We start from the raw sequence: 18,900 nt of genomic DNA on the forward strand, positions 1-18,900 counted from the left end.
ATATGAGGAAATAACATACCAGTCTCTTCTTGCAAGGCATGCAGCAGATTTCGCAAAGTAGCATCATGTACGGTGGGAGGTTTTATCTACATCATTTCAGCTGAAAAGTGTGCGCTTTAATCTGATAATATTAATGAAGGTCATGCAAAGAAAAGCATTTTAACTGCCAGACGGATGCACTCAACATCTGATAATAGAGCGCGTTGCTATCTCTTATTTTCGGATGATTAGAACCACAGATGAGCAAGAAAAGCATTAGAAGTGGAAGATTTGGTTGTTATCTGGTACCTGTGGATGCTACAGTGGTAAACAAAACATGGACCTTATATAATGGATTACATGGGATCCTTTGCTTTCTGCTGCTTAATCCTCTTTGCATTTGTTGCAGGTAATAATTATTTTAAGCTAAGAATAAATTTACAATCACCAATTTTAGGTACATTAAATAAAACCGGAGGAGACATAGGTAAATTAATTTTAGCTATTGCATTTGAAAAACAATATTAAGCATGAAATGATTGGTTATATGAATGATTTTATGGCAAAAGAAAGAAGAAAATGTAGTTTTGTAGAATGTGAAACTATTTATTTATTGGTGTGATTATCTTACTTTCTAACGCAGGCTGAAACAAAACTATGTATTACTCTAAAATTTAGTAATTTATAATGGCTGTCTGTAGTGTCAGACTTCAACAGATCTCACAAATTACTTCATGAAGTTGATCTAAGAGAACAGCTAAAAAAATGTCACAAGCAATAATATTGAGAGAAACATTTAAACGTTAAAACCTGAAACAGTATTTTTCCTGTCCATTCTTTATTTTAGGCTTTTACCTCTGTGTGCCCTTGTGTCCATTCAAACTTGTCTTCCCTGTTGGGGTGGGTCTCGTTGCCTTTGTAGCTGCCACTTTAGGACATAAGTAAACTATTTTACTATAGCTTTTGTAACAAAAGACTGCATGTTTCCAAAGCTACGTGGTTACTTTGAAATAGACTTGATCAAATGATGTTATGAATAACTAATGTGTTTGAGAAACTTTAAAACATGAACATCTCTTTTGCCATAGAAGGAAGATATCTAAAGCCTTAATACAATGATTTGTGTCCTTACACCCTTAAATTTTAATAATGGACTTTAAGGCTCCGAATGTCAGAACAACTGGATATTTATTGTCAGTGAAGTGGTATTCTTTGGGTAACCAGGCTGTGCCTTTGAAAGCATTTATATGTTTTCAGTAGGAGGTACTTGTCAAAACAGCCATTAGTAATGTATACTCTGAGAAAAGGTACAAAAATTAGTCATTTTTCATAAATATAAGAAAATATCGAGTTCTTTCTAAATTCAGAAAAAATTACCTACATCAGCTTAGTGCTAAAGCTTAGCGCTAAGTATAAAAAGTTACTGCTTTACTAGAGTACTTCTAATAGTAACAATAAATATGTGAGTATGATGCAAAGAAATGTATATTCTGTTGTTCAAATCCTGTGTTTTGTTAACACAAGCTATGGAGAGCTTAGATGCATTTCAGTTTGTCTTGTTTTAAGACATAGACTGGACATCAGTACACTCAGCCTTTGTTGAAAGTTAGAACGGTGACCTATTACACTGTCAACTGAGGATTTTTATTCTTTGCAAGTTTCTGTGGCAATGTCTAACAGTCCTTGAGGACACCTGACATATAGTAACTCAAAGCCACAGACCCTGCCAAAGCTTGTAGTATTTCTCTACTGAACAGTGTGTAGTACTACCTAGCTCCATTTTCTGACATCTTCTTAAAACATCTTTTCAACATGGACTTTAATTTCTGGTTAAAATACTTCACTAACCCATCCTTCTGGGGATGTGTCACTGAGGTTTAATTCTTTGACCTTAAATAACCTGTACAGTTGATAGATTATTCTGGACATAAATACATTTTCCAGCTCAGCAAGTATTTCTTTAGGGATCCCTACCCTAAAATAATAAGACTATCCCCCTAGCTATAGATTTAACTATCCCTAAACTAAAAAAATAATACAATGAACTCCTTAGCTACAGATTTAGCATTTGTCTTACCTAGGTGAATAGTGTCAGTGTATTTACTGGGATGTACCAAAATAACCAGAATGTATTGAAACCCTTTCTGTATATTTTATTTATTTTATTTTATTTTATTTATTTTACATTTGTTAACCGGGGGTGTCTGACTGAGCCGAAAAGGCCCCTTTTCAGCAGAGGCCCGGGGAGAAAAGCTCCAAAAAGAAAAATTACAGACACATTTAGTTATTTAGACATAATCAGTATACACACAAATTACAAGAGACATGTTTTTACAGTGGCATGCGGCACAAACAGTTACAGTGGAGAGAACAATCAAAAAAGATATTAATTTTAAAAATAAAGGTAAGTAATAGATTTGTGGTGTACAGCTGAACTTTGGAATGTAGGTAGAATACATACATAGTACACAGGTACAGTACATACATTGTAGATTAGCCAGTGTTTGTGAGTAAGATTGAAAAACTATTATAAATTGCTCTAGATTTAGTATGCATATGTTATCCGCTTTCACTAGCCTGGGGAGCAAGCATGGCACTGCCAACTTTGCTTGAGATGTTGCCTGATGAGGTCTTTAAAGGAGGCTTTGGATGATGTGTTTTGAATGCTAGTAGGGACAGAGTTCCATTTTTTAGCCACCGAACTACTATATAGTGCATCTCCAAAGCTATTGTAGCTGTTGGTGACTTCTAGTAGTAGTTTGCTTGATGATCTAAGAGGCCGTTTGGCTGAGTGATGTTGTATTAGGTTTTTGAGGGCAGGACACTTATTGGAGAGGTAATAGATAGAATGACAGAGGCAGTGCTGATTGTAGGTTAGGAGGTTGGGCAGTTCAAGCCAGTGGAGCTGTCTTAAAGCAGTACAGTGATGAGTTCTATATGAGCAATTTGCAGCAAAACAGGCAATTCTGTTATAGCAAGCTTCCATTTTGCTTAGTTCAGTTTTGTTGAGATTAGTCAGAATGGGGGATGCATAGAGTAGGGTGGATAGAAGTTGGGAGCGAGCAATGGCTGATCTTGTGTTGTTGGTAAGAAATGGTTTGATACGGTAGAGTGACCCCAGTTTGGCATGTACTTTTTTAATAGTTAAGTTCAGATGACTATCAAATTTTAGGTGGGAGTCTGTGGTTATTCCCAGTAGCTTAGCCTGTGCCACTGGAGCAATTGGAGTAGCATTTGTGGAGTAGATAGTGAATTGACTGTTAGTGTTTTTGTTAGAACTTGTTATAATCATAAGCTGAGTTTTCTTTGGATTGAGGATAAGTTGGGCTTTGGTAAGGTAGTTTTCAACATCAGAGAATGCTAGTTGAGTTGTTTGCAGGAGGGTGGGAATGTTTTGTGCAGCACAGATTAAGGTAGTGTCATCTGCATACTGAATTATAGATGCATGCTGTGTGGAGGTGTGGAGGTCATTTGTGAAGACTGTGAATAGTAGTGGTCCTAAGATAGAACCCTGTGGGACTCCTATAGTTATGGGCAGCTGAGGAGAGAGAGAATTTTCCCATTTCACAGCTTGGTACCTGTCAGTTAAGTAGCTTTGGAACCAGGTAAGAGTGGAATTAGATAGATGATATTGGTTTAGTTTGTTTAGCAGGATTTGGTGTGAGACTGTGTCAAATGCTTTGGACATATCCAAAAAAAGAGTTGACATTTGCAGGCCTTCATTTTTGAGACGGTTTACTGTGTCTGTGAAGCAGAGGAGAGCTGTAGTGGTATTATGGGCAGGTCTGAAACCATGCTGAGTAGGTGACAGGATGTTGCAGTCTAGGAGATAGTTTAGCATCTGGGTATGGATGCATTTTTCTAGGATTTTGGCCAAGGGGGAGAGTAAAGCAATGGGTCTGTAGTTATTAAGTTCAGTGGAGGTCCCGCCTTTATGTATGGGTGTAACATAGGATATTTTCCAGGGTTTGGGCACATAGTTTTCAACAATTGATCTGTTTATGAGAGTGGAGACTGGGATAGCAATAGCATCTGCTGTGAGTTTCAAGAAATAGCTGGGGAGTAGGTCGGCTGCTCTTGATGAGGTTTTTAGTTTGGACAGCATGCTTTTGACTGAAGTGGTGGAAACTGTTTTGAGGGTAAAGCTTGTATTAGTGTTATTTGTGTTGGGGGGGGTAGTGAGGAAGGAACTGTCCTGTGATACTAAGGATAGAATTGAGTTCACAAAGTGGGAGTTGAATTGTGTTTCGATGGGAACTTTAGTGTCAGGGGTGGTTGGTTTGGGGGTAGCCTTTTGGGTGGGTTTTAGTAGCTGGTTTACATTTTCCACAATTTTTGGGGGCTGTGCTGGTATTTAGTTTGTAATTTCGTGTAGTAGGATTTTTTGTTCAGCCTAATGCATTTTTTTGCACGGTTGCGCAGTTCTTGGTACTTAGTTAGGCTTTGTGTTTCTTTGTTTTTTTGATAGTAACGCCAGGCAGTGTCTCTGGACTTGAGGATTTGTTTGGTTTCTTTACTGAGCCAGGGGTTTGTAGAGGTTCTAACCTTGATTTTGCACAATGGAGCGACAGTGTCTAGGTGTTGTAGAAATGTTTTGTTGAAATATGCTACAGCCTGTTCAAGTGGGAGGGTTTTTAGGGGTCCAGTCACAGTTACACAGTAAAATGTTGAGGACCTCAGGAGAGAATTTTTTTGTGTTTCTAGTGGATATATAGTTAGTGGTTTTGCATATGCTTGTTCTACTACGATAAAGTATATTATGTTGTGGTCACTTAAGGTGTCTGGGAGACTGCCTGTGTGAGGGTACAATGTGGGGTTGCTAGTTAGGACCCAGTCAAGGATGGATTCCCGTTTAGATTTTTATCACACCTAGTTGGAATTTGGACTAGCTGCTGGTAGCCATGGAGATTTATTAGATTACTTGGTGGCTCTGATATACAGGTGAACCAATCTAGGTTGAAGTCCCCCAGAATAAGGGTTTCTTGTGAGTATGTGGAAGAACACCAGGATAAGAAGTCTTCAAGGCTAGCAGGTGTATTACCAGGTGGAATATAGATCACAGTTGTGGTGATGACCTTGGGTGAAGTTGAAGTTGTGAGATAAGTATGTCCCAATTATTGGGGGAGGGGTAGGAGTTTGGTAATTGACGGACAGTTAAGTTGGACTTGTAGAGTAAGGCAGTTCCACCCCCTTTACGAAGTGGTCTGTCTTGTCTAATGATATTGTAGCCGGTAGGGAGAACTTCTGAGTTAGCTATGTTTTTACTTAGCCAGGTTTCTGTTAAAGCAACTATGTCTGGGGAGTAGTGTGCTATTGTGGCCTGGAGTTCAGGTATTTTATTTTTGATACTTCTAATATTAATATTTAGCATTAAAAGATGGTTGGTTTTGCTGCTGTTGTTGATTTGCCCAGGGATGAAGAAAGTGGGGTGTTATGTTCTGACATTTGTGTTTGAGCAGTTTGTGTTGGACAGGATGGATTTGGGCCTGGGTTGGGGTGGATATCCCTACTTATGGTGAGCCTGGAGTTAAAATGGTTATACAGATGTTGGAGTTTGGTGAGGAGTGTGAGAAAGTATTGTGTTTTTGGAGTAGGAATGAGAGCATATGTGTTTAGTTCTGAATTGGTCCGTTATGTAGTTCTTGAATAAGTGTGGGCAGATATTATTATAATGTGTGGTGTCTGTGTATGAGAGTGCATAATGCAGTGTTGTGCTACTAAGTTTAGGGATATTGCTAGAGTGATAACTTGTAGTGTTGTAAAGAATTATGAGAAGACAGACTAGATTTAGTTGTGTGATAGTCATGGTTATAAAGTTTATGTTGTTTCTAGGTGGGGGGGGGTTTGAATAGGAATTATAGGGTTGCACTATATGTGGATGGGGAAGTAGTGTGGGTGATGCAAAAAATCCCTAGTGGGAATGAGAGTGATTGGGAGTATTTTGTGTGGAGCAAGTTGGTGTGGTTTAATGTGATATGACTTGAGGAGCTGTGATTGGTGGAGGTGATGTGAGGGTGAGCTGTGGGTGTGGCTATGATTACTATAAATGTAGAGGTAGTGGGGGCAGGAGGGAATAGGGGGCAGGGCAGGGGAGCGGAGAGAGCCCGAGCGTTAGCGAGGGCGAACGCAGCGGGGCAGAGCCAGAGCCAATCAAGGCAAGAGAAAAAGTAAGTATTACTTTACAAATCTGAACACTTTTAAAACAAATTCCTGAGGTCTAATGGCTTACTGGCTAGCAGAATGTAATTGCTGAAAGCACTTGTGTCCTGTTGGGAGACTAGAAATTTAAAGATGGCTCCATGCTCAGCAAGATTCTAATATAGACTTTGTATTGGGGGAGGGAGATAGCACAAGGGGTGTAAACCAGGTGGAATGCAAAGAAACCAGAGAGGCAATCAGTGGAAATCTATCAGTAAAGGCCTCAGAGAGGGTAAGTAATAATTCAAACTACCTGTAAAGTGAAGGAGAGAAGAGACAGCAACGTTTATTAAGGTTGGGAGTGTGTCTTTACATTGACTTGCTGATTAGTAACCAGTTTGTGCACAGATTAGAGTAGGGAGATGCATTAGCAATGATAGAGATGCAAATAAGCAGGTGATCCTCCAAGTGATACAAACTAAGGCAGAAATAACTGAGAGGGCTGCTTGATGGTTAATTTAATTTAGTCACAGGGATGTGAATTAAATATATACTGTCTATTGGACAGTTAGGATTACTGTACTATCGGGGGGGACGACACAAGGCTACAACAGTCAGTTTTATTAGCAAGCTGAGAACTACTAAGAAATACTGCTAATGTAATAGCTTCACTCTCACAAAACATACAAGTAGAATGCCTGGGTGGACTGACCCTGCTCTTGAGGCTCAAAATGTATATCCTTGTTTAGTTTGCAATACTGATTCCTTCCTACCATTCATCCAGAAATGTCCAGAGAAATATGCTCAAAATGTTCTCTGATGAGGGGTTTTAGAATCAAAGGGTTTTTAAAAAGTGGGTGAAGAGTTGTCCTTTGGCATTCAGGGCATCCAGAAGAGAATAACTAATTTATATTCATTATCCCTGTCTAATGAAAAAGATCTCTGACTTAGTCTTGTATATTCCTAGGCATCAGTCTTTTTAATGGGGTTTACGTACTACTAATTGCCATATTACTTCTTTTCTGCCCCTACTGTAACTCAAAGCATGGGTAAGAGGTGAAAACACATTCTTCATCTTTTTCTTCACCCTACAACTAGAGCTATATTTCCCCTTGCTGTATTAAAATGTTGTGCCCATGTTGTCCCTTTTTAATGTTTTTCCAGGTTGCTTGAAGGCTGTCCACCTCTGGGGTTTCCTCAAGGTCAACTTCTCATGAGGTAGAATGTACCATCTCCTCTTCTACCAACACAGGTGTGAAGGTCTTAAAGTTTAAATCTTCTCATAAGGAGTACAGTTCATAGCAATGCTCTTCAATGCCACCTGCTATCTATAGCTTATTCAGTTTTTCAGTTCTTTTCTTTTTTGATGCATAAAAACCTTCTTTCTTTTATTTAGAATTTCTATATTATACTTCAACAAGAGTATCATGAGGACTCTGCACTAGTTATCTTGTCTCTCAACACGAGTAACTGGGTTAAGAAGTTGCACGGTGCTTTGAGACATTAAACACAGCTACAGAATAGGCTGTAAACTGGAAATGTTAGTCTACTAGATGATAGTGCTGTTTTATGTTGGCACTGGTTTAAAGCAAAGTTCTTTTGTTTTACTGCACTGATAGCCCCAATACAACACCACAGCACGAGGCAGCAGTATTCTGTTTGGAACATAGTCACTGCATTGCTCATAACTTAGTTTCGTTGTTGCATTTGATTTACCTGCTTGGATCTCAGTCACTATAACTTCAATGCAAGACACGGCATAAGTCAAGTGTATCTGAGAAAAACACTGAACTGCTGACAACTTATTTCCTTATATATTTGGAAAGTACAGGAAACCTCTGTCTTTTAAACTAACTGCTGACAACAGGCAACTGTATAATTGCGTAATGCAGTAACACTCCACTTATAATACCTAAATGCAGGTCTGTTTTTGCTAGTAGATGTAATCCCAGATGTTGCACTGTTTTTGGTATTAGAATCTTAGATGCATGACTGTTTTTGTTAGATTCGTATAATGCCTATCTGCTTCAGTCTTGTTCTTCAGCTAGCATAAACTAATCCACAGCTAGCATGTGGAACGGGCTCTAAATGTCAATCATTTCTTATTATAAATCAAGAATATCAGCTGTACAAACTGCATTGTAAAAAAAGCCATTACATGTGTAGCATATGATTTTATGGTCCATGCCTTTATCTGCATTACATTTTTTAACAAACTTCTTTGTTGTCTCATCTCACTATTACCACAGCTATCTTTAGCCCTGTGCCCCCCCCCTTTCCTTTCCTGACCTCTTTCACTCTTCTTTCTACTGCACCAATAATACTCCTAACCTTATATATTTCCTTTCTCAGGTACATTATCTATAGCCTTCCAATTGGGTCGCGAAATAAAAAGTCAACAACCATCCGACTGAGCTGTTCTCAGCAAAGTGTCCCGTGGTATCCTTCTCAGCAAACAAGTCCTCCAAAACAACAGACAGCCTGTAGCCTTATTCCTCACACTTTATCTTAAAGTATGTGCTAAATAAGATGCTTTTCTTCATGTGTAATTGCTAATATATTCTACCGTACTGTACTGTATGGAAAGAAAGCTGTAATAACCCCCAAAACCTGCTAACTCCCAATATACCTAATACTACCTTTAAAATTAGCACTCATCACACTCATAATATCTCCTTAATAATAGTATAAATAAGTTGTTACCCTCTCTATACTCTTTATACTTTATCCTGTGAAAGCTCCTCTAAAGGATCTTCCTTCCTCTTTTACTTAGTACATACTTTGCAATTCCCATGTCTATTTAATTCTTTGCAACATTAGCACATTTGTCTTACCTACTCCGACTGGTGTAGGCCCCACTCCATTCTACTCTACCCCCATTCTCACCCACCCCCATATCAGTTACATGTACACTTCTATAACCCCACCCACATTACTTCAACAAATAACCCAACATCCACTGAATAGAATTCAATAATTAAATCTACCCACTCACTAATGCCAATCTCAACCCATTAGTTAATCAATCAAATCCAATAGTTAACCCATCCAATTATTAATCTGCCAATAGTTAACCAGTAGAATCTCTCCAAAACTAAACCAAATTAAGTCCTCCCATTTCTTTAGCAGTCACTACTTCACTACATACTACCCAGACACACTACCTTACAGGCTACCTCCAAGCTTCTTCTACCCCAGCCATTTAGATTACTATGCAGGCAAATTCCATCCCCTAGCAAGCACATCCCAAACATCTCAAAAACACACTGCTCTACATTATAAATTCATCAAACTCCTTATACACCTTCTAAAGCAATTAAACTGCTCCAGAGACATCCATCCTAATCCAGGTCCCCCCATGAATACAGCTAGCAGCCCTATCACTGTTAATCATGAAGTAGTATTACACAGAAAAAAAAAACAAATCTTCCCTTCTCTTCCTTAATATGAATGTAAGAAGTATTGGTAATACAGTTCATGATCTGCATGCCATACTGTCCCACTACTCTCCTGACATGATTATATTAACAGAGACTTGGCTAAAACCCAACAACTGCAGCAATGAAGTTGCAGCTCCAGGATAGAATAGACTACAAAAAGATAGGACTACCAAAAAGGGGGGAGAGTAGCTACCCTATTTGAAGCTCACCTAACACTAGGCTATCTCAAACTAGACATCCCTGACTTTGAAATACAGAACTAATCCTTACCAAATTAAATTTGACCCCCCAAAAAACACATTACCATAACTGGGGGATACATCCCACCAGGAAACAATATTTCCATACTAGAAAACATTCTACACTGGGCCTATTATTTACTCCCTCAAGAAACAGTCCTATTGGATGACTTCAATATTGACTGGCTAGAATGCTTCTCAAAGAATCCAGCATCACATGTCAATCTACATGGGTTCACTCAACTGATCACATCCCCAACAAGAACAGACAAATCTTCCCAATGTCAGTCTATCCTTGAATGAATTCCAGTCAACAACCCCTCCATATCTTCTCAGGCAGGTTGTCTAAGTGACCACCTACCTACTTTGCTTGTGTGTACCCATACTCACCAGAATAACCAAACCACCTACCACACAATCAGAAACAAAAAAGGCTTTACCTCACAAAGATTCATCACTGCTTTAAAAAGCTGTAACTGGGACTTTCCCAACTTCCCCTCAAAGATGCTATGAACTCCTTTAATCCTACTTTTTTAAACATTTTATACTACCATGCTCCACCCAGAATAATTAGAGCAAAAGCTAACTATGCCCCCTGGCTAAGTAAGGAATGTAGATCCTTACTTAAAGCTAGAGACAAGCCCTGGGAACAATATCAAAAAAACAAAACCCAAAATACAAAACAAATATTTTTAGAATTGTGAAACAAAACAAAAAACTACCATATAGTCAGAATAAACACCATAATAACCCGCAAAAGTTCTGGGCTGCAGTTAATAATATACTTCTACCAGGCAAAGTAACTATCCCCACTACAACCTCAAACAGCAGATCTGATAATATAGCAACCAAATTCAATAAATACTTTACAGAAACTATCTTAGCTCTTGCTAACTCTCAAAATGACTCCAGCTACTGTGCTCCTATAGCACCCCAGTACAGAAACTCCTCCCAAAATATCCCCAACCAGTGTAGCATACAGCCAGTGTCTGCAAATACCATATAAAACTACTAAAAATACTAAAACCAACCACCCTAGCCGCAGATAACATCCCAGCTGACTTTCTGCAAATAGCAGCAGAAGGTATAGCATACGCAATAGCAATACTCATTAACAGATCAATATCTGCAGGCATAGTACCTGTTATCTGAATAATCTCCCACATTATACCTCTACATAATACATAATATTAACCAGTCTCCATAAAAGTGATCTTACCAAGCTGGAATCCTATTACAACAAAATTGTTAAGTTTGCCACTAATGCCACACACAGGTCACATCACTGTATAGCTCTGAAACAACTAAAATGGTTAGAACTTCCTCAGCTACTACACTATAAACAATTAACATTTGCCCACAAAATCCTGCATCAACCAGATAAAATCCCTGCTTTCTATAATATTATACAACCACACACCACTTCTAGAGTCCTTTGTTCCAGTGACAAACTCCTTGTAGAAACCAGCAAAGCTAACAACTCAGCTGGGGAATCTATCTTGTGGAATGTCAGTTCTAAAATATGGAATAAACTTCCCACCCCAATTACCTCAAACAACTCCAAAGTACTATTTAAAAAACTCCTAACTACTCACTTAGCAAACACCTGGTTTTCTTCTTGCAACTCTCCTGGATAACTCTATGAACTCTACCTTCAGTATATTTTGAACACATCCTGCTGTTTAGGTGTTATTTATTACTTTGATCTTCACACTCATGTATATAGTAACTTGCTTTTCCTCATTATGCAAATGTATATAATCGTCAAACAAAACCAAAAAGACCAACACCAAGGAAGCACCAAGACGAATTGGAAAACCACAGTTTATTCAGCAGAACTTAACTGTATATAATCGTATAGCACATATTATGCAATCATAACCTCTAAAAATGTATTACTAACACGGTACTATCCTTGACTGAGAATATTACTAGAATACTATTGTTTATTGTGAACATTACTAAAATGTCCTTGTATTTTTCTTAACTTATACAAACTGTATATCTTTCATATGTGTGGAGATTTTCTCCCCGGGCCTCTGCTGAAAAATGACCTGTGTCCAGTCGGACTTTCCCGGTAAACAAATGTAAGATAAATACATTTCCTTTTTCATGTGGATTATTCTCTGTCTCAGAGGAATCAGCACTACCCTGTCAATCTCATTTTCTTTTCTAGGTTGTTCTCTCGCTCTCTGTCTGCAATGGATTTATCTTAGTGTCACTTTTTCCTTTACTTGCACATACCTGCTGCCTAAATCATCATCATCATCAGACTCTTTTTCCCATCTATCTTCTAAATGTGATACCACTTGCCATGCCAACTATGTCCTCCTGTCCACCTCTCTCAATTCACTGCCACTTCCCTACCCTCCTCAATAGTTATGCCCAGCTCTTCTGCCACTCAGTGTATTTCTTGACTAGATGGCATCAGTTTATCTTGCCTTCGTCCTTTTGTTCCCGACTTTTTTTTGTAAATCCTCTTTTGCTTTCCTGCACAAGTGCAAGATCACAACAACCCAAGATAAACTTGATGTGGTTATGGATGAGAAGAAAACAGTAAACATTGCTATGTTGAGAATTAGTAAAAAAAAGAACATTCTAGAATATGTTTTTTTGAATATGATAATACGATCATTTACTGAGGACGAGAATCTTGCAGAACAAATGAGCAACTCTCATTTTTAATAAAAGGGGGCTGAAAGTCAGTGGGCAATTATACCCCCTCCCAATGACTGATGGATTACAATAAGACTCCAATGTAAGTCATTTAGTATTCCAGTGGAGGAGGCTTGCTCTCTTCACCTCCCATAGTTATATATACCAACTTCGCAATCACAGAAACAGACATAAAGAAAGGAAAAAATGTACTAAAACAAAAGGATCATTGCTGGTGCACAGTTAAAAAATTATACCGCCAAAGATTTCCTACAGCAAACAGTGACTAATATTCAGCTTCTCATTGTCTTGTGACTTGAGCTCCTGGTGCTCAAGCAATTTGATCACAGCCCCCTGTAGATATAGTAAGATATCTTCCAGGATGGACAGTGTTGCACTTTGGTTGTATTGATTTTAACTGTCTGAAACAAAATATTCAATTTTGATGATACATATTTTGAACACATACTGTGATTTCTAAATAAAAGCTGTGATTATGATGGGTAATGAGTGATACACTATTGTATTCCATCCACTGTTTAGTCAGCGTGTTTAATTTTCATATTAATGTGCATTTTTTATTTTACTGCATGCTATTCTTTTATTTTTCTGTTCTAAGAGCACCTACAGAGACACACAGTTATTAAACTAATAAATATTATAAAATAATTAAAACCCCACGGGAAATGTTTTCTGTGCATTTAACTAATTTAAAATAATTTTCATTTATTTTAACTGATAACAATTCTCGATGTGATGATGTGGTGTTTTACGGGTATGCCATAAATGCTTATTTTGTGTGAAAACCAACATTAACATTTAGTGTCCTGAGGAAATCGACTAAACAGACTTTTCCAGGGAAACAATTTTGAGAATTCATGACTGTAATTATGGGGCAGATGTTTTAAGACAGGCATTATTTCTTAGTCATTCATGTATTTTTGGATTGCTGTTTTAATCCAATTCAGGGTCATCTTCAGGGTCTCAGAGGAACCAGAGCCTTTTCCAGCACACAGCGGGTGAACACAGATAAGGATTGATGTCATACAGCCTTTAATGAAATTGTGTGTGTGTGTTGGGGGGGGCTGGTACACATATAATATATTCCTTATTAGATTGTGGGTACATTGCAATTATGAATTGCACAATTACATAGTTGGTGTCACGGATAACATGAGAATAGAAAATTAAGTGTCAGACACCTGCTTCCTAGTAACAGCATGACAAACAGAAAATTCAAACACAGTAACTTCTGTATTCTGTAGATTAAAAAATACGGAGTCATTCTCTGCAGTCACTTTCATGAGTGAATGCCAGTATTTGCGAAATTAATCAAATTGCTTCAAACCATCTGCAATAAATCATTTGTGTAACTATATATATGTTGTGGTTTTGAAGTCTGTGACTAGAATAGCATATCTAAATGTGAGAATGGATTGAAATGAAATGGTAGCATTTTTTGCTCCACCCAGGCAATAAAGTGGATTATACTTAAACATATAAAATTCAGCTTCTACTTTATTCTTGAATTTTTTGTTGGAAAGGGCCCATGCATCATGACTAGTTCACTTACCTGAATAGCAAATAAAAATATGTCCAAAATCTATGACCAGACACCTAGATCCCATTGTTAAAGGAAACATCCATCTCTGTGATGCAATCCGTTAGTGCAGTCACCTGTTTAACTGAAAGTTTGGTGGTTGAAGCCCACCCAGGGAGGGAGTTTCTTGTTTGAGTCTGGCAGTTAGTGCAGAGACCTCAGGCAATGACTTGTTAAGGAGTTGCTTTCAACAGTCACTTGAGCAGGCTGTACTTTAGGGTCCTTGGGAAAACGGGTCAGGCTCATCAGTGCTCCCTGTTAAGATTAAGTTCAGGGTGCAGAGCTGTTTGCTACTGATAATTAGAATTTACTGGACCCTCAGGAACAAATTCAGAAGGGAAAGTTGTATCCTGTGTGCTAACAATATTACTTTGTACATTGACACTAGGTGTCACACCATCCCTTTGTTGTACTGGGAATACTGACTGTTGAGTGTTTGTGGTATATAGGGGTTGGTGCCATAGTCCCCTATTACCCTCTGTCACAAATCGTTGTGAAGTGCACTGCTGTGCTTGTACTTCTGGCTGCACTACCTGTTGCTGTCGTGGTACATGTGGCTTATCAAAACTTTTCACGGTAAGAAACTTACCCTTTGCCTCTTCTCCATGGCGCCATCTGCGATAATATTTACAATCATTTTTAGTATGACCCACCTGTTTACAGGAATAACCAAATGACACATAGCCCACAGACTCAGTGTGCCACTCAACCACAACCAATAAGGCAAAACAACTTACCCAACACACTAGTCATAGGTGACTCTATAGTCAGGCACACTGATGTCCCACTCACCAGGCTAACCAAGGAGAAGGTTACTGTCAGCTGCCTGTCAGGTGCCAGGATCCGCCACATAACCCACGCAATCAGGTCACTCCAGAACAAGTACAAATATGACTCTGTCATTGTCCATGTTAGTGTGAATGACCTGAGATGTACCTCCCTGGACTACATGAAAAGAAACATGGAAGAGCTCTCCGATCTTGTAGCCCAGGCAGGTATGACCCTAGCCCTGAGTAGCATTTTGCCATCACCCCGAATTATACCACAGTACAAGGACAAAATGATTGACTTCAACAATTGGCTAAGCTTCTGGCGTCATTCTAAGGGGATCTAGTATCTGTCTGCTTGGGATGACATGGTCGACAGACCACGATGCTTTACCACAGATGTCCTGCACCTGTCGTCCCTGGGATTCTAGTTACTGGCTAAGGCTCTAGCTGCCTGTATAGTGCCTTTTTTAGGCAAGGTTCAAATAACAAATTCACCACTGTAACAGGAACAGGCAAGCAAAAACTGAGGGTAATGCTACTCAATGCTTGAAGTCTAAATCTCAAAATGCACTCACTCGAGGCACTCCTTAAAATGGAGAATATCGATATCTGTGCATTGACTGAGACCTGGTTCAAGGCTCCAGAGAGTACGCCTGCACTACCAGGCTATAACTCATACCACATTTTGCGGCCATGTAACCTGGACTGAAACACCAAAGGCAGAGGTGAGTCCATATTCATTCATATATATGTGAAACCCAGAGCTGTTGGACAGGCTACACCTAAAGAAATCCCAATCTCTCTGAGCTACATGCTCTAGGGACCCAAACCTTGTCACCACAATAAACAGGACATGCTAAAGGGATAGATTCCTGTCCCAGAGACTACCCATACTCTGGAACAGGCTACCCAACTATGTCAAGCAAAGTTCTTCATTAGCACTCTTAAAGAAAAATCTTGATAAGTGGATGGGAAATAGGAAATACACCCTGGGGATCACTTCTGTGTCTGTGCTCGACAGTGGCACAGGAAAATAACTTTCTTGGGTGGAGTAAGCCAAGAAACCTTGTTGACTAGGCTTATGTAGGCCCTTGGGCCGATAGCCTAATACCTACCTATGAACCTATGAACCTATAGCAAATAGGCTGTCCCTTTGGAGGATCCTCTATAGATTGAGTAACTTGAGAAGCTAACTAAGTGGCTGGGGAGCTGATGCTGCCTGTTGTTGCCCCTGTATAACTTGCCCTTGATATGATTGGCCTGTTACCTGCTGTGGGACATGCTGTCTCTGATTAATCCATCTCCCATGCCTCCTTCCCCTTACTTCACTAACAATGGGTACAGAACGGGGAGTGTAAATCTTTTGCTTATGAATAGCATTATCTTTACACATAATACGTGCTCTCAGCAATTTATCCACTAGCTCTGTGAGTGTATTTGAAGATTCTTCATAAATAAGTTTGATATCCCCTGGGACGCCTTCCAAATCTTTTTCATCACTGCCATATAGCAAACAGTGACTGATATTCAGCTTCTCATTGTCTTGTGACTTGAACTCCTGGTGCTCAAGCAATTTGATCACAGCCTCCTGTAGATATAGTAAGATATCTTCCAGGATGGACAGTGTTGCACTTTGGTTGTATTTATTTTAACTGTCTGAAACAAAATATTCAATTTTGATGATACATACACTCCCTCTGGTGGGAGTGTTGACCAGTTGAACCAGGGCATTTGAGTTTATAAATTCTAGGAAAAGTTGGGCAAGGGAGTTAGTACTTGAGTAGTCCTCCCAGTTAATGTTTGGGTAATTGAAATCACCCAATATTAGGGTGTTTGGTAGGACCTTTATGTTTCCCAGTCTTTCCAGAAATGCGGAATGGGTGCCCTAGTACATGGTGGGTGATCTGTAGCAAGCTAAAATTTGAATTGCAGTTTTTCCCATTGTTAGTTGCACGTGGAGGATCTCTGAAGCATCATGCTGTGCCACTAACCTGGAGGTGTGGGTATCCTTGATGAATATGGATACGCCCCCGCCTTTTGTATTTCAGTTTGGGTTCTGTGGCCAAAATGTATGGTATGAGTTGTAGCCTGGTAGTGCTAGGGTGCTCTCTGGAGCCTTAAACCAGGTTTCTGTTACTGCACATATATCGATTTTCTCCATACTGAGGAGTGCCTCGAGTGCATGCATTTTGAGGTTTAGACTTCTGGCATTGAGTCAGTAGTGCAGTGGTAGCATTGTTGCCTGACAGCTACAGGTTGGCTGATTTGATTATTGGTTGGAGTGCTTTCTGTGTGGAGTCTGCATGTCTTCCCTGTGTTTGTGTGAATTTACAAACAACCAAAACGAACAAAGCTAGGGAAAAAAACGCCAAAGTGGACGCAACAAATGACGCCAGTCGAAGAATAAATCCAAAATACTTTACTGTTTGTAAGCGCTTTCATGCATTGAAATGCATGCACTTCTTCAGACAAACCCATAGCAAATGCTTCAGTAATATATACTCCCACCAATATTTTACTTAATAGAATAATGAATTGGATAATCACTTTGACAGTCCTATGCAATTAAAACTTCATAATAATATATTTAAAAATGTTTGATACAAATATTTATATTCAGTCTTAGACTTGGCTAAACATTAAAAACACAGACTAGATTAACTAAAAAAAAAAAGTTGGCATTAATGTTTTTGAACAGAGGGTACCCGGGAAAACTAATTAACTCAGTGATTCAGGAGGTTACCCATAAAAGACACGTTGGTCTACTAGGACCAATATTAAAGACAGATCAGATCACTAATCTTTTAGAAAATGAAAATTCGACCAGTGAAGTATGTCCAACAATGAATGCGGGTCCAAAACAGGTAGATTATAGTATTTGTCTTCTTACACAATTTAATATATCATCATCAGAGATAAGACGTATACTTAACAATAATTGGGAATTTATTGTCCAGGATGCACACATTAGTAATACTCTAGGACCAAAACCATTAGTTGTTTTTAAGAAGGCACCTTCATTAAAAACCCTGTTGGAACGCACACCTAGGAAACATAAGCTTAACAACGGGATGTATAGGTGTGGTCGTTGTAGATATTGCAAATATATAAAAACAGGGACTACCTTCTTAATCAGAGGTGTAAGATATTATATAAACAACAGGTGTGACTGTAATAGTCAAGGAGTAGTTTACCTTGCCACTTGTAAAATCTGCTCCGCGTTCTATCTGGGGAAGACGGAACATCACCTAAAACAACAAATATATGAGCATTTGTACACAATTACCAAAGGGGCAGTAACAAATGCTTTGGCGAAACATATGGTTGAAAATCCAACTCATGGATTTTTATTTACAGTTGTGCAAAAGATAGAGTTGAATCCTAGGGGTGGACCTTGGCACCTTAAGTTAGAAGAATCTGAGCTGCTGTGGCAACTCAAAACTTATGCCCATGTTCACCCAGGTATAAATGAAATGTGCTCCATTAAATGTCTATTAAAGTTAAAAGCTCTTATGAGATGAAGTAAATGATTTTATAATAATAAAGATGTACAATTCATGCTTATTTTTACCTATATATATAAACATTTTTCAAAGATCCCTTTTTGGGGAAAACATTTTTACTAACATAACAAAGTTTTCCTTGATATTTAGCTGGTGTTATCTAAAGATGTATATTCCAACATTTAGAAAGTTAATTTTAAAATTTGTGTGAATTTGTTCTGGTGTCCTCAATGGATATTTGTCCGTATTTTTTTGGTTGGGAGGGTGACCTAATGGTTAGGGTGTTTGCCTTACAAACACAACATACAGGGTTTGAATCTTACAGGCGATAATTGGCTAGGCTTAAAATGTCTCGCAAGGGCAGTTAGCCTAGTACTAATCTATGAACCTATGAGTAGCATTATCCTCAGTTTTTTGTTACTTGTGCTATTTACGGCGGTGGGTTTGTCTTTTGAGCCTTGCCTAAAAAAAGGCACTATGGAGGTGTCAAGAGCCTTGGCAAGTATTCGAATGCCTAAGGGTGACAGGTGCAAGCCGTCTCTAGCGAAGCAATGTGGCTTGTCGAGAATGTCATCC

General features: G+C 38.8%; 1 protein-coding gene across 1 annotated transcript in view; it reads left to right on the plus strand.

Annotated features, from left to right (window-relative positions):
• Window positions 1-36: 36 nt before the first annotated feature.
• The window catches only part of LOC122791511, a 257,795-nt gene continuing 238,931 nt past the window's right edge, over window positions 37-18,900 (plus strand). The window contains exon 1 of the mRNA XM_044059254.1: window positions 37-388. Within this exon, the coding sequence (XP_043915189.1) occupies window positions 331-388 (58 nt within the window). The 5' untranslated portion in view covers window positions 37-330. The remainder of the gene's footprint in view (window positions 389-18,900) is intronic.

This window comes from Protopterus annectens, chromosome 17.part0 (assembly GCF_019279795.1).
Source record: "Protopterus annectens isolate FY-2018-M chromosome 17.part0, PAN1.0, whole genome shotgun sequence".
Taxonomy (NCBI): Eukaryota; Metazoa; Chordata; order Ceratodontiformes; family Protopteridae; genus Protopterus; species Protopterus annectens.